Source organism: Anolis carolinensis, chromosome 4, assembly GCF_035594765.1.
Source record: "Anolis carolinensis isolate JA03-04 chromosome 4, rAnoCar3.1.pri, whole genome shotgun sequence".
Taxonomy (NCBI): Eukaryota; Metazoa; Chordata; class Lepidosauria; order Squamata; family Dactyloidae; genus Anolis; species Anolis carolinensis.
Window position 1 is genome coordinate 176619332 of NC_085844.1, and position 12148 is coordinate 176631479.

Below are 12148 nucleotides of genomic sequence, written 5' to 3' on the forward strand. Positions count from 1 at the left end.
TCTTTAACCAAGTCTTTTTAGTGGGCTGCTTCAGAAAAACCCAGTTCCCCTATATTTCGTATCAATACAAACCTTGACAGTGATCACTGTCAACATACCAGCCTCAATCTCTTTCTTCCAAGATGAAAACACACTTTAAACATGAAAGAACGTATTTTGAACATGCATCCACAAAAACCTAAAAAGTTAAGGAAGCATATGAGCAGAAATGATCCATGCCTGCAACTGAGCATTTCTTTTTTATAGCTTGATCTTTTATTGCACAAGAATTTGATGCAAAATAGTATTGGTTCCTTCGGACAATACTTTTTCATTCGTCATTTCTTCCAGTTCCTCTTCTTAATTGTGTGTTTTACAGTGTAACAGCTAGATTGAAAAGCCAAAAGTTGGCAATATGTATGTTTTGCTGCCATTTGTGTTTAACTCACAGCCTATCGTTGATATATGTTGGCAACTGCTAGTTTCTCCTTGTTGAATTAACTGCTCAGATTTAGTTTAAAATGTGCCTAATTACTGAGATGACTAACGTCTTTTCCTAAAGAACAAAACCAGGATATCATCCAATAAAATCCAAGAAAGAAAACAGAGACGTGTCCCAATATACTGGAAGATGCTCTTTGTTGCATTTCAGCCAATGAATACTCTGAGGCATTCTAAATGTACCACTAAAAGTCAAGAAATTTCTGAACAAGGAACTTCAATACCATTTGCTAGAAAAAAGGGGGAAAACATACAGTATTATCTAACAATAAAAGCACTACAGTAAATCTGTAAACATCTAAATGTAAATAACTTGTTCCTTCTGCAATGATTCGCTCTCTTCTCAGAGACTTCTAAGGGGTGAAAATAGAGCGTTCAGCCATATCACTTTCATACTTCGGAGTACTCTCTATGAAATAAATTTTAATATCCATCCCAGGATGTGGTCTAGAATATATGAAGTGATCTTTAGGAGTCTTATTTATTTATTTATTTATTTATTACAATATTTATATCCCGCCCTTCTCACCCAACAGGATCTTGCTTTGGATCTTACACATGGATCTTGCTTTGTAGTGGAATGTCTTTGTCTTCTGCTCCCTCTTATGGTCTGGTTTTTGTCAGAAAAGAAATGAGTTCTGTTCCTTCAAACAGATTTGACGATTTTTACTAGATTAGTTTCTGACAGAATTTCCTCTACAATTATTCAATTTTTCTTTTCCAAAAGGTAAAATGTTTTGTTTTAATGATTGCTTCTCATAGTCTTTCATTATTACAGAGCATGATAGCCAGAAAGAAGTCTGTATAGCTGTTCTGATTGCTTTCAAATTGGAAACCCACTAAGAAGATGTTAAAGAGGGCAAATGTGGTTCACTGACTTCCTTTGTGGTAATGAAGGCAGAGGATAGGGTAGGGGGGGAAACATTTTTACGGGAAACTGTGGGAATATGTCCCTCCCATTCAATTTTAGTGAGAGGGTCCTCATCAGTTCTTTTTTGTTTGTTAATATCGGGCCAGTGGTGCAGAGACAGGGTCAAGTCTAGTTATACCAAATGTTGGTAGATATTGAGAAATGAAAGTGTAGTGTTGAAACAAAGTTCTCTGCCAATCCACTCCATTTCTGGGCAAGAAAGAAAGATTGGCACCATGTCCTTTCTCTCAAAAGTGGAATGTTTAGGCCAGTCTGGAGTATATTACAACTTTCAAAATCAGATCTACATGCCAAAATTCAATGACCAAACTAAACCTGTGTTGACAGCTTGGAAATATGTTTTTTTTTTTTGGGATAACAGCCAGTATTGGGGTTGTAGTCCAGAAAAATGAGTTTTCCAAGCTCTTCTTGAATCAGTAATGCCATGTTTAAAAATAGCCATAGGTAGCCATCCTTAGATTGTAAGAGAGGGGAAAGATCATTAGAACTTGAATAGCAGGTGAAAGGTTAAATATGTCCTCAGACATAAATCTTGGCTTCTTTCATTGGACAACTTGTTTCCCTATTTGGGGTTGGATTTCCCCCAATCCTTCGTCCATTCCATGTTGCTGAGGTTGAAGATGGCTTTCTTTTTGTGAGAAGACCGAGGCAAAGAAGGCATTAAGCAGTTCTGCCTTTTCCCTGTCCCCTGTCGCCATCACCCCATCTTCTCCTTGCAGTGGCCCTATCGCCTCCTTTTTCTTCCTTTTTCTACCAACGTAAGCAAAAAAGCCTTTTTTGTTGTTTTTTATGTCCCTGGCAAGCCTGAGCTCATTTTGTGCTTTAGCCTTGCGAACCTTTTCCCTACAGGTGTTGGCTATACTTTTGAATTCTTCTTTGGTGATTTCTCCCCTTTTCCACTTCTTGTGCATGTCACTTTTGAGCTTTAGCTCAGTTAGAAGTTCTTTGGACATCCATTCTGGCTTATTTGCACTTGTCTTATTTTTCTTGTTTGTTGGCACTGTTTGCATTTGCGCCTTGAGTATTTCACTTTTGAAAAACTCCCATCCATCCTTAACTCCCTTGTTTTTTAATATTGGCGTCCATGGAATGCCGCTCAGTAATTCCTTCATTTTTTGGAAGTCAGCTCTCTTAAAGTCCAGAATGCGTGTTTGACTTGTCTTAGTTTTAGTATTCCTTTGTATTGCAAACTGCAGGAGCACATGGTCACTTGCCCCTAAGGATCCAACCACTTCAACTGTGTTGATCAGGTCTTCCACATTTGTTAAGATTAGATCAAGAGTTGCTGATCCCCTTGTTTCCTCTTCTACCTTCTGGACCATAAAATTGTCTGCAAGGCAAGTGAGGAATTTGTTGGACTTTGTACTCTTGGCTGAGTTTGTTTTCCAGCAGATATCGGGATAATTGAAATCGCCCATGACTACTATATCTCTTCTTTGTGCCTGTTTGGTCAGCTGTTGACAGAAGGCTTCATCAAGTCCTTCATCCTGACTCGGAGGTCTGTAGTAGACACCCACGATGAGATCTTTTTGAGTCCCGGTTCCCTTGATTCTTATCCAGATGCTTTCAAGCTGGTTTCCCGGATTACAGTCTTGCATTTCTTCTGCAACGTAACTGTTTTTGACATATAAAGCTACTCCCCCTCCTCTCCCCTTTGTTCTATTTCTGTGAAAGAGGTTATAGCCCTCAATGGTTAAATTCCAGTGATGGGAGTCATCCCACCAGGTTTCAGTGATGCCTATGACATCGTATGTGTGGTGCTGTGCTAAGAGTTGGAGTTCATCTTGCTTATTTCCCATGCTCTGAGCATTAGTGTAAAGACATGTAAGCCCCTGTGACCTCCCTTTGAGCTGTTTATTTGGGATTATTGTGCTCTCTGTACTTGGTCCTTGCTGTGTTTGTGCAGCCCTCCATTTAGCCTTTTGGCGGTTCCCTGTGGTCATGGGTATTATAGTGTTCGCCAGGCTGTTGTTCCCCTCCCCCAGTGGATCTAGTTTAAAGTGCGCCTGATGAGGTTTGTGAGTCTGTGTGCAAAAAGATGTTTTCCTACTTGTGTGAGATGCACCCCATCACTTGCCAGTAGTCCATCCTCTTAGAAGAGTAGACCATGGTCAAGGAAGCCAAAATGTTCCTCTTGACACCATTTTCTGAGCCAGTTATTGACCTGTACTATTTTTCCGGCCCTTGTAGAGCCATGTCCTACAACGGGGAGGAGGGATGAAAAGATCACATGTACATTATACAGTTTTAGCTTTGTTCCCAGAGCTTGAAAATCATTTGTGATCTTTTGAAAAGTATGCCTAGCCGTGTCATTGGTACCTACATGAATCAACATAAGGTGGGGAGGGTGATGGGGCTTTAGGAGCCTGCTGAGCCTCTGAGTGATATGGTGTATTTTTGCCCCCGGGAGGCAGCATGTTTCTCGAGCCATCCCATCCTGTCTGGAAATGATGGCTTCCGTTCCTCTAAGGAGGGAGTCACCTACTACCAAGACCTGTTTCTTTTGAGGATTGACAGGGTCCCTTTTGTGCAAGACAGTGTGTATGTCCCCTGAAGAGTGTTCCTGTTGAAGTGAATCATGTAGGTGTAAAGTGTTGTCCTCCTCCTCAACATCCCCAGTGCATTCATCAATGACAATCCATTGAGATACATCCGAGAGCCCATTACTCTCCCAAGGGTGTTCCTGTTGCTCCTGGTCTACGATTGGGGATGAAGCATTTGTATCTCTCCCAAATCAAAAAGGGGAATACTATTTTGAGAGTTTGTCCAACTGTGTTATCATAGCAACTTGTAGATCAACTTAGTGAATTGTCTATTGCTTACAATGATATTGTGACTTGAGTACTTCAGTGTTATGAATCCTACCACAAAAGAAAAACAGGAGTACACTCTTTGTGGGTTTTGGGTGTCAACTAGTCATGTTTCTCTTTCATGTTGTTTTTACTTTTCTAAAATTGCTCAGAACTACACATCTTAACTCTCTGTGCAGCAGTATGTAGGCCACTGAGTTTAGTTGCATTTTTTCTGATTTTCAACCACTTACATTTCCATATGATATACTAGAGTTTTCTGATTATCCAGTCTGCCAGTCTTTGAAGGGAGCTCTCTTTTGTAGCTCCATTATTTTGCTCCACATAGTGACAATATAGAGCAAGCCAATAAATACTCAGAAGTGTGTCAGTGAAATTATTTGCATAATATCTGGGTGACGTTTAGTCATTCTGGAAAGCAAAATTGTATGAAGCGTATTGTATGAAACTTTCAGACCTTTGTGTGAAAAATTCCTTTTGCTCTCAAAGCAAAACCATCCATTATGCTAACATGTGTTTCACTCTAAACAAAGCCAAAAAAACCAAATATGACCTATAAATATGTGGTTCATTTTTAAATGGCTTGTTTTATATGTGTCAGTTATTTGTTTTTAAAACAAATGTTTATTTGTTATGTGCTTTCCCTCGCAGCCAAACAAGTATGCCTAGCTGAAAAAATCAGCTGTGGAGATTCCAGCAACAAATGTATTCCTTCTTCATGGAGATGCGATGGAGAAAAGGACTGTGAAAGTGGAGTTGACGAGGCTGGCTGTACTAATAGTGAGTCTAAATAATACAGCTTTCATATCCATGTTGTTATTCATATTCTTTGTGCACCCACTCAGGCGACAAATTAACTGACTTGTCTTTGTTTTGCCCTTGCTTCTGGCCTTTTCTGACTACCCTAGCTGCTCTGGGTAAATGCTTTTGTATTGCATTATACAAGACAGCAGAATCTTGAGTTCTCCAGGTCAAAAACTGCTTGTTCATAGTAATTTATAAGATTTTTTTTCATATCAGGAGCGACTTGAGAAACTACAAGTCACTTCTGGTGTGAGAGAATTGGCCGACGTTGCCCAGGGGGTACCCAGTTGTTTGATGTTTTACCATCCTTGTGGGTGGCTACTCTCATGTCCCCTATGGGGAGCTGGAGTTGACAGAGGGAGCTCACATGCTCTCCCCAGATTCGAACTGCCAACCTGTTGGTCAAGAGTCCTGCCGGCAAAAGGGTTTAACCCATTGCGCCATGTTTCATGCTAACATTGGATATAGAGACACACGGATTCCCATGTTCTTATCTGTTGCATAGATGTGTTGAAGACCACTATGGACAGCTGATCCACTGCTGAGCTGCTGAATTTGCTGACCAAAAAGTCAGTGGTTCAAATCTGGGGAGAGGGGGAGCTCCTACTGTTAGCCCCAGGTTCTGCCAACCTAGTCATTCGAAAACATGCAAATGTGAGTAGATCAATAGGTACCGCTCCAGCAGGAAGGTGACGGCGCTCCATGCAGTCATGCCGTCCACATGACCTTGGAGTCGGCTACAGACAGCACAGGCTCTTCAGCTTAGAAATGGAGATGAGCACCAACCCCCAGAATCAGATACTACTAGACTTCATGTCAGGGGAAAACCGTTACCTGTTTTATATGTTTTGACTGCAGTCAGATGCCTTGGCTTTAAAAAAAGTTGATAAATTGTAAACCCTGATAAGTAAGCAACCATAAGTCGGAAATATTGCTTTTCTTTGGATATTGGATTGTGGGGTTTCTCTTTCTCTAGTTGTCAAGCTAAGCTGTTTTGCTCTGAGTGAACATGGACACGTCTCTGCTATTTTCAAGGCTTCTACATTTCAAAGGCTTGATTTAATCTTTTCTGTTATCCAGATCTGATAAAATCCTTCTAATCTTATCTGCAGAATCTTTTCCTTCTTTTTTCTCACATCTTTGTTTCTTTTCCATATCCAACAAGAATAGTGGGGATACATGTTACTTCTCCATGGATTGTTTCTGTTTACTGAGTTGGAGGATGGATACTGTTTTGTCTTTCTCGTTTGCTTTCCTGCAGCTTGATTTGCAGAGGAACATCAGACTTGCTTGAATGGGAAGACTAGATCCCAGAGTGAACAGAGTGATCAATTCTGAAAAGTTTAGGCTTCATCTTTTTAAAGGGAAACTATCTTCTCAGCTCTCCTCTGTGTGTTTCAGCAGATTCATAGATGCCATATAGCTGGTTTGTTTCTTGCATGTAAGCATCTTGAGAAATTGGGGGATTTTGGTAAATGTAGTCCAAAAATAACTTTCCCAAGCTCTTGTCTTTGTGAATAAGCTTCCTTTGTCTGATACACAGGAGACAAGGCATAAAGTGAAACAGGAATGCATATGTGATTACTGTGGTTACTGTATTTATGGAAGGCCCTTGGTCTCATTAGCTTGCTGCTTGGCTAGTCAACCCATAGGTCAACTTGCTGTGCTCTGATGCCAATGCCTTGCTTTGATCTTGCAAAGACCCTGACAGTACCTTTTTCCCAGGTAAAAATCCCTCTTGAGTACTTTATATTCTATGTATTACAGACCATGCCTATAGTATTTCTTGTTGGAGTAACACTGTAGCATTTCACAATATTCTTCCCTCACCATGTATTATTTAGATGAATAATTTGCATGTAGCAAAAGTCTCTTTTGGCAATGCTTGAGTTAGAATAGAACTACATATCTTTTCCAAACCTGTGTTTGTCAAGTTTGCTAACTCACACACGTTTTTTTCGTGTTAGTAGCGACTTGAAAAACTGCAAGTCACTTCTGGTGTGGGAGAACTGGCTGTCTGCAAGGATGTTTTTGATGCTTTACTATCCTGTGGGAGGTTTCTCTCATGTCCTTGCATGGGGAGCTGGAGCTGACAAAGGAAGCTCACCCTGCTCTCCCTGGATTTGAACTGCCGATCTGTCAGTCAGCCGTCCTGCCGGCACAAGAGTTTAACCCATTGCATCACCGGGGGCTTGATCACGCACTTGTGATCAAGATAATCAATAAAAGAAAGAAGGGAGTGTTTAAATATTCTTGATCCAATGGACTCCCTCCTGCAAGTGCCTTCTGAGGATGTATCTCTTTCTCTCACCCTCACAGGCTAGTTTATTTCCAAGGCCGAGCCTAGCTAAGAAGGAACTGGCAATATGTATGTGAATGTGCCTTCAAGTCTATTGACTTTTGGTGACCTCATAAATTTCCTCAGGTTTTCTTAAGCAAAGAATACTCCAATGTGGGTTTGCCCATTCCTAGCTCTGAAATATAGCCCATAAATAAATGCATCTGGGGAAAAGACTGTTCAGGGAAGAATTAATACCCACCAATTTTCTCTCCAGATGCCTCAGCCTGTCTTCCAAGACTAACATCAGGGTGTTTGTATCCTTCATTCTAGCTGTTTTCTGTTGCACATTTTAATAGATTGGGACATGCTAACCTTTGCTAGCTGTGGCTCCTATCATCATGATCATTGTGTTAGATATGACAAAGAGGTCAGTCAGCAATCTCCCTGGTGAATATATTACACTATTTACCAAGCAATTTCCCTGGTGGATATAGAACACCACTTACTTGGGAGGTATCATTTCTGCCAAGGCACAAGGGAAACTTTTATCATCAATCTGACCCTGATCTGATGTGTGAAGGCCCAAGAATATTGAATCTGTCCTTTGTGATTTAGGGGGAAGGTGTATGATAAACCCACATCACATCTGTACTCACACAAAAACGGGGAAGGGGGAGAAGTCCAATTCCTTTTCAGATTCTCATTGTGTACTACAATGATTTCTACCCTCCCTCAAGGGAGAGAGCAATGCCAACTAATCTGATTTTAAGTGTTTCCAGTGACTATCAGATCTTTAGCTTTAATCAGTGTTTACTAATAACACAGTCTTTCTGTTTAATTCAGCTCTGAGGACTAAACTACCTGCTGTTTAGTAGTCTCCCAAATAAAATATTGATATTCTTAGAAGAATATGTTTCTTTTCCATTGATCTATTGGGTTGGGCATCCAAAGGGATGATTTTGTCAGGATACCATTGTAAACTAGCAAGACTTCTACTGAAAGTGTCACTTATTAAGAATAGAATTAGGTTAAGCAAAATCCATCCCTCCTTCCTGTTCCAGCAAGTGTTTTGGCAGGTTTTCATTCAGACGATAGAAATACCATGTGCTGTTGTATGTGTATATCATAGCATGATCCAAAATGTCTTAGAATGTAGTGAATTAATTATTCTTTTGTTGTTATCCTATGGAAACAAAGCATACCAATGACTAGGCTCCTTACTTGGAAATCTACTAGATCTTTCAATGCAATCGTGTTATTTTCTGAAGAGTACCCAAATCATTTCAGGGTTTGTTTCTTACAGGATGAACATTTTCCATTATTATTATGGCATGAGTGCACTTTCTATGACAGGTGAATAGAGAGAAGGCACTTTGTCCTAGGATTCATTTTCTATCATCTCCTACTTCTATGAATCACTACTATTATATGATGCACATTATACTCTTAATTTATGGGCCATGTCACTAACTTCCTAGATGACCACCATGTAAAAATAAGTATAAATCACACATGAACATAATTTAAGATAACTGCACATTTCCAACAGTTTCCTCCTGACTGGGATAACATGGCGGCTTCCTGTAATAAAATTCATGCACTTGTTCCTTCAATGCACATTCCTCTTACCAGAAGCTGGCTTTTACTGGTTTTCTGTGGTGAAGCAGCTGTAACACTCCTCTATTTGTTGTATAAAATAAAATGCAATCTTTTTTATTTTGCATCTTGGCTCCTGGTGATGAAAGAAGAAGGGTTTGCTCTAGAGTCTAGAGTAGTGGTTTTCAAACTTTGGTCCTCCAGATGGTTTCTACTTCAGCTCCCAGAATGCTGGGCTGTTGGGCCAAGCTGGCTGGAGCTACTGAGATTTGAAGTCCAAAAACACCTAGAGGACCAAATTTTGGGAACCACTGCCCTAGGTCAAGGATGGGGATATGTTTTAGCCTGAAGACCCAACTTAAGAGTTCTTCTCAAGTACCCCATTCCGATTGTTAAAGTGAATATATGGGATCACACAGACCAGCACATTTTCACTTTTAAGGCTCTTATTCCCCATAGTTAAGTGTTAAGCACATCTTCCTCTTAGAATGGGATTTGGGAGGTAGGGGCCATTGCAAAACCACGGAGACTACCAACAATGGTATCATGGGGAATGGATATGTCTTTTGATGAAATCTAGAAGACTGGATTGGGACCCAGGCTTGAGGCTTCTCTCCTCTGCATAAGATTTTCCAGAAAGTGAATGGCTAACTTGGAACTTGGAAATCTAAACTACAGCTTTCTGCTTCTCACCTAACCCAACCTCACAACAGTGTAAATATATGTCATTTCATGCTAAGTAGCCTCACGTGGGGAATTTCTCTGTGCAAGAGAAGCAAGTGCACCTGTGTTTCCCTACCCTTTCTTGCTCCAACTTAGAATGGACACTCTAGCAAGGAGAGGAGCTTTTGTAACATCTTTTTATTTGTGCAATTTAAGTGTCAGGCTTAATGTGCCAAGAATGTGCTGCTTTGCATTTAATTATGACAAAGAAATTATATGTTCATGCCAAAACCACACCCATTTCATTGTGTGGGTGAAACCACATAAGCATTTTTTTAAAAAAATCCTCCAGGATAAATTTTAATATGGAATGAGATATTTTCCTAACAGCGATGCGGATTTCTCTGCAATTGCTCCTGTTTTCTAAGGAGTTCTAATACCTTAAGCAGTGATAAAGCTGCAGCTGTACACTATGTTTAATTTCTGAATAGCCAGGGCATAATACACAAACATTAATCCTTCCAGCTGTCCAATAGTTAAACAGCAGGGAAAATTAAGGGTGTAGTATTTTTTCTGCTTTATTTGATTTATCAAAGACTTTCGCTTGACAAATCTGTTATTTTGTTTGACATTAACCCCAATTTTAGATTATTCCTAAATTTTATTTTACTTGAAAAAAAATGTCTTAAGGAAAAAATATTTTACTAGGGATTCATCGTTTTCTCTAGAAGGCATTTTGAAAACAGGAAGTGTCATGTTATAGTCTGGGGACATCAGATTTCACAGTTAGTAAAAGTGTAATTGAAGATTTTATCTACTCCTTGTCAAGCTGTCAGATTTTATATTTAGTAAAAGTGTAATTGAAGGTATTTACTCCTTGTCATACTGTGGCTAGTAATTAGTAAAGGAAGAATTCAAGGATTGGCTGAACTTGCTAATCTGTGTTCAAACTACAGCATAACACGGAACCAAATGAATAGCCTTATGTATCATATTCTCACCCATCTGGAGTAGTTTGACTATATTGCTCTACTTATTCAGGAAGATAAGGGGTCCTAGAAACATCCCCGAATACTTTTTAGGAACTTTTTGCACTTCATAGGCCTTAAGCATGTTGATGTTTGTTACAGATCAAAAGAAGACTGTGTGCTTCTCACTCTTGAAGATAGGAATCCTCCGTATCATCTTTTATAACAAAAATTCCATATTAATCAAAATATGGATTATGTTGCTGAACGAGTGTGCTTTGGAAGAGTGTACAGGTTGCCCTACCCTTCTGTTTATCATAAATCCTATTTTGGAGGGGTGTGTGTGTAAACTGAGTAACAACAAAAAAAATATACACAGTAAAATTAAAAGAAATACAAGGTAGGTAAAGGTTTTCCCTTGACATTAAGTCCAGTCGTTTCTGACTCTGGAGGTTTGTGCTCATCTCCATTTCTAAGCCCAAGAGCCGGCGTTGTCTGTAGACACCTCCAAAGTCATGTAGCCAGCATGACCGCATGGAGTTCTGTTACCTTCCCACCCGAGCGGTGCTTGTTGATCTACTCACATTTGCATGTTTTTGAACTACTAGGTTGGCAGAAGTTGGGCCTAACAGCAGGAGCTCACCCTGCTACCCGGATTTGAACCACCAACCTTTTTGGTCAGCAAGTTCAGCAGCTCAGCAGTTTAATCCGCTGCACCACCAGGGGCTTGCATCATACTGTTTTATAATATACATATTTTTATCTTGTATTTTATTCAAATCTGGTTTGGCGAATCTCCCTTTCCCCCATCATTTCTTCCAACACTCCCATTTCTCTTTTTGTCACAAACTTTTATAAGTAAAATTTGATATGCCAAAATCCAGCTGATCTTTTTCTCCTTTGGTTCAGTGGATTTAATGACAAAATGTGCTAAATTCTATGAATATTTACCTTTTTGCAGTGCAGCCGCCTTCACCTCTGCCAAAATGGATAATTCCCTTCAGGAGAATTCAATTAGTGAAAATAGAGTTTATATGGGGCAATGTACATTATCCTGTACTACGAACATTTGAACATGGCTGTGTACATCATTATTCAGAAGGGCTGCACCGCTGGGAGTCTGGGCTGCTGGTTCTCCTGTTGCAAGGTTCTCCCACTGAAGTGAATCTTACTTATTCCTTTTGATCAGCTTACTTTATTCTTATTCTGCCACTGACTTGGGAGCAGCCTGTGGGCATGAAAAGTTGGAAACAGGTTCTTTTTTGGGATAGACACATTCCTAGGGCATGCTTACCCTCGGGCTATTTGCTTCAGAATTTGAAATCTCAAATTTGTATTTCATACCTTCATAAAGTTAGATGTCCACATATATAAATAGGCATAAAGCTTTCCATGGATGCATTCTTACACTGGAGACAAATGGGTAATGATTCTTTCTTAAACTATTCTGCATCTCTGTGTATTATTCGGAGCCTCTCCTAGTAGGACATTTGTGGGGGGATCACCTTGTCACTCCGAAGAGCTGGCATTGATCCTATTTATATACATTATGATACAAAGATATATTTTCTTCGGATGACACAGTGTGATGTCTTCATTGCCATTTAAGCATGAT

General features: G+C 39.8%; 1 protein-coding gene across 5 annotated transcripts in view; it reads left to right on the forward strand.

Annotated features, from left to right (window-relative positions):
• lrp8 (LDL receptor related protein 8) overlaps nucleotides 1-12148 on the forward strand; it is a 239221-nt gene that overhangs the window by 180602 nt on the left and 46471 nt on the right. For 3 of the 5 annotated variants that reach the window (XM_003220314.4, XM_008109592.3, XM_062978296.1), the window contains one exon: nucleotides 4873-5001. The exons of the other annotated variants lie outside the window; for them this stretch is intronic. In XM_003220314.4, the coding sequence (XP_003220362.2) occupies nucleotides 4873-5001 (129 nt within the window). The remainder of the gene's footprint in view (nucleotides 1-4872; nucleotides 5002-12148) is intronic. 5 annotated transcript variants of the gene reach the window in all.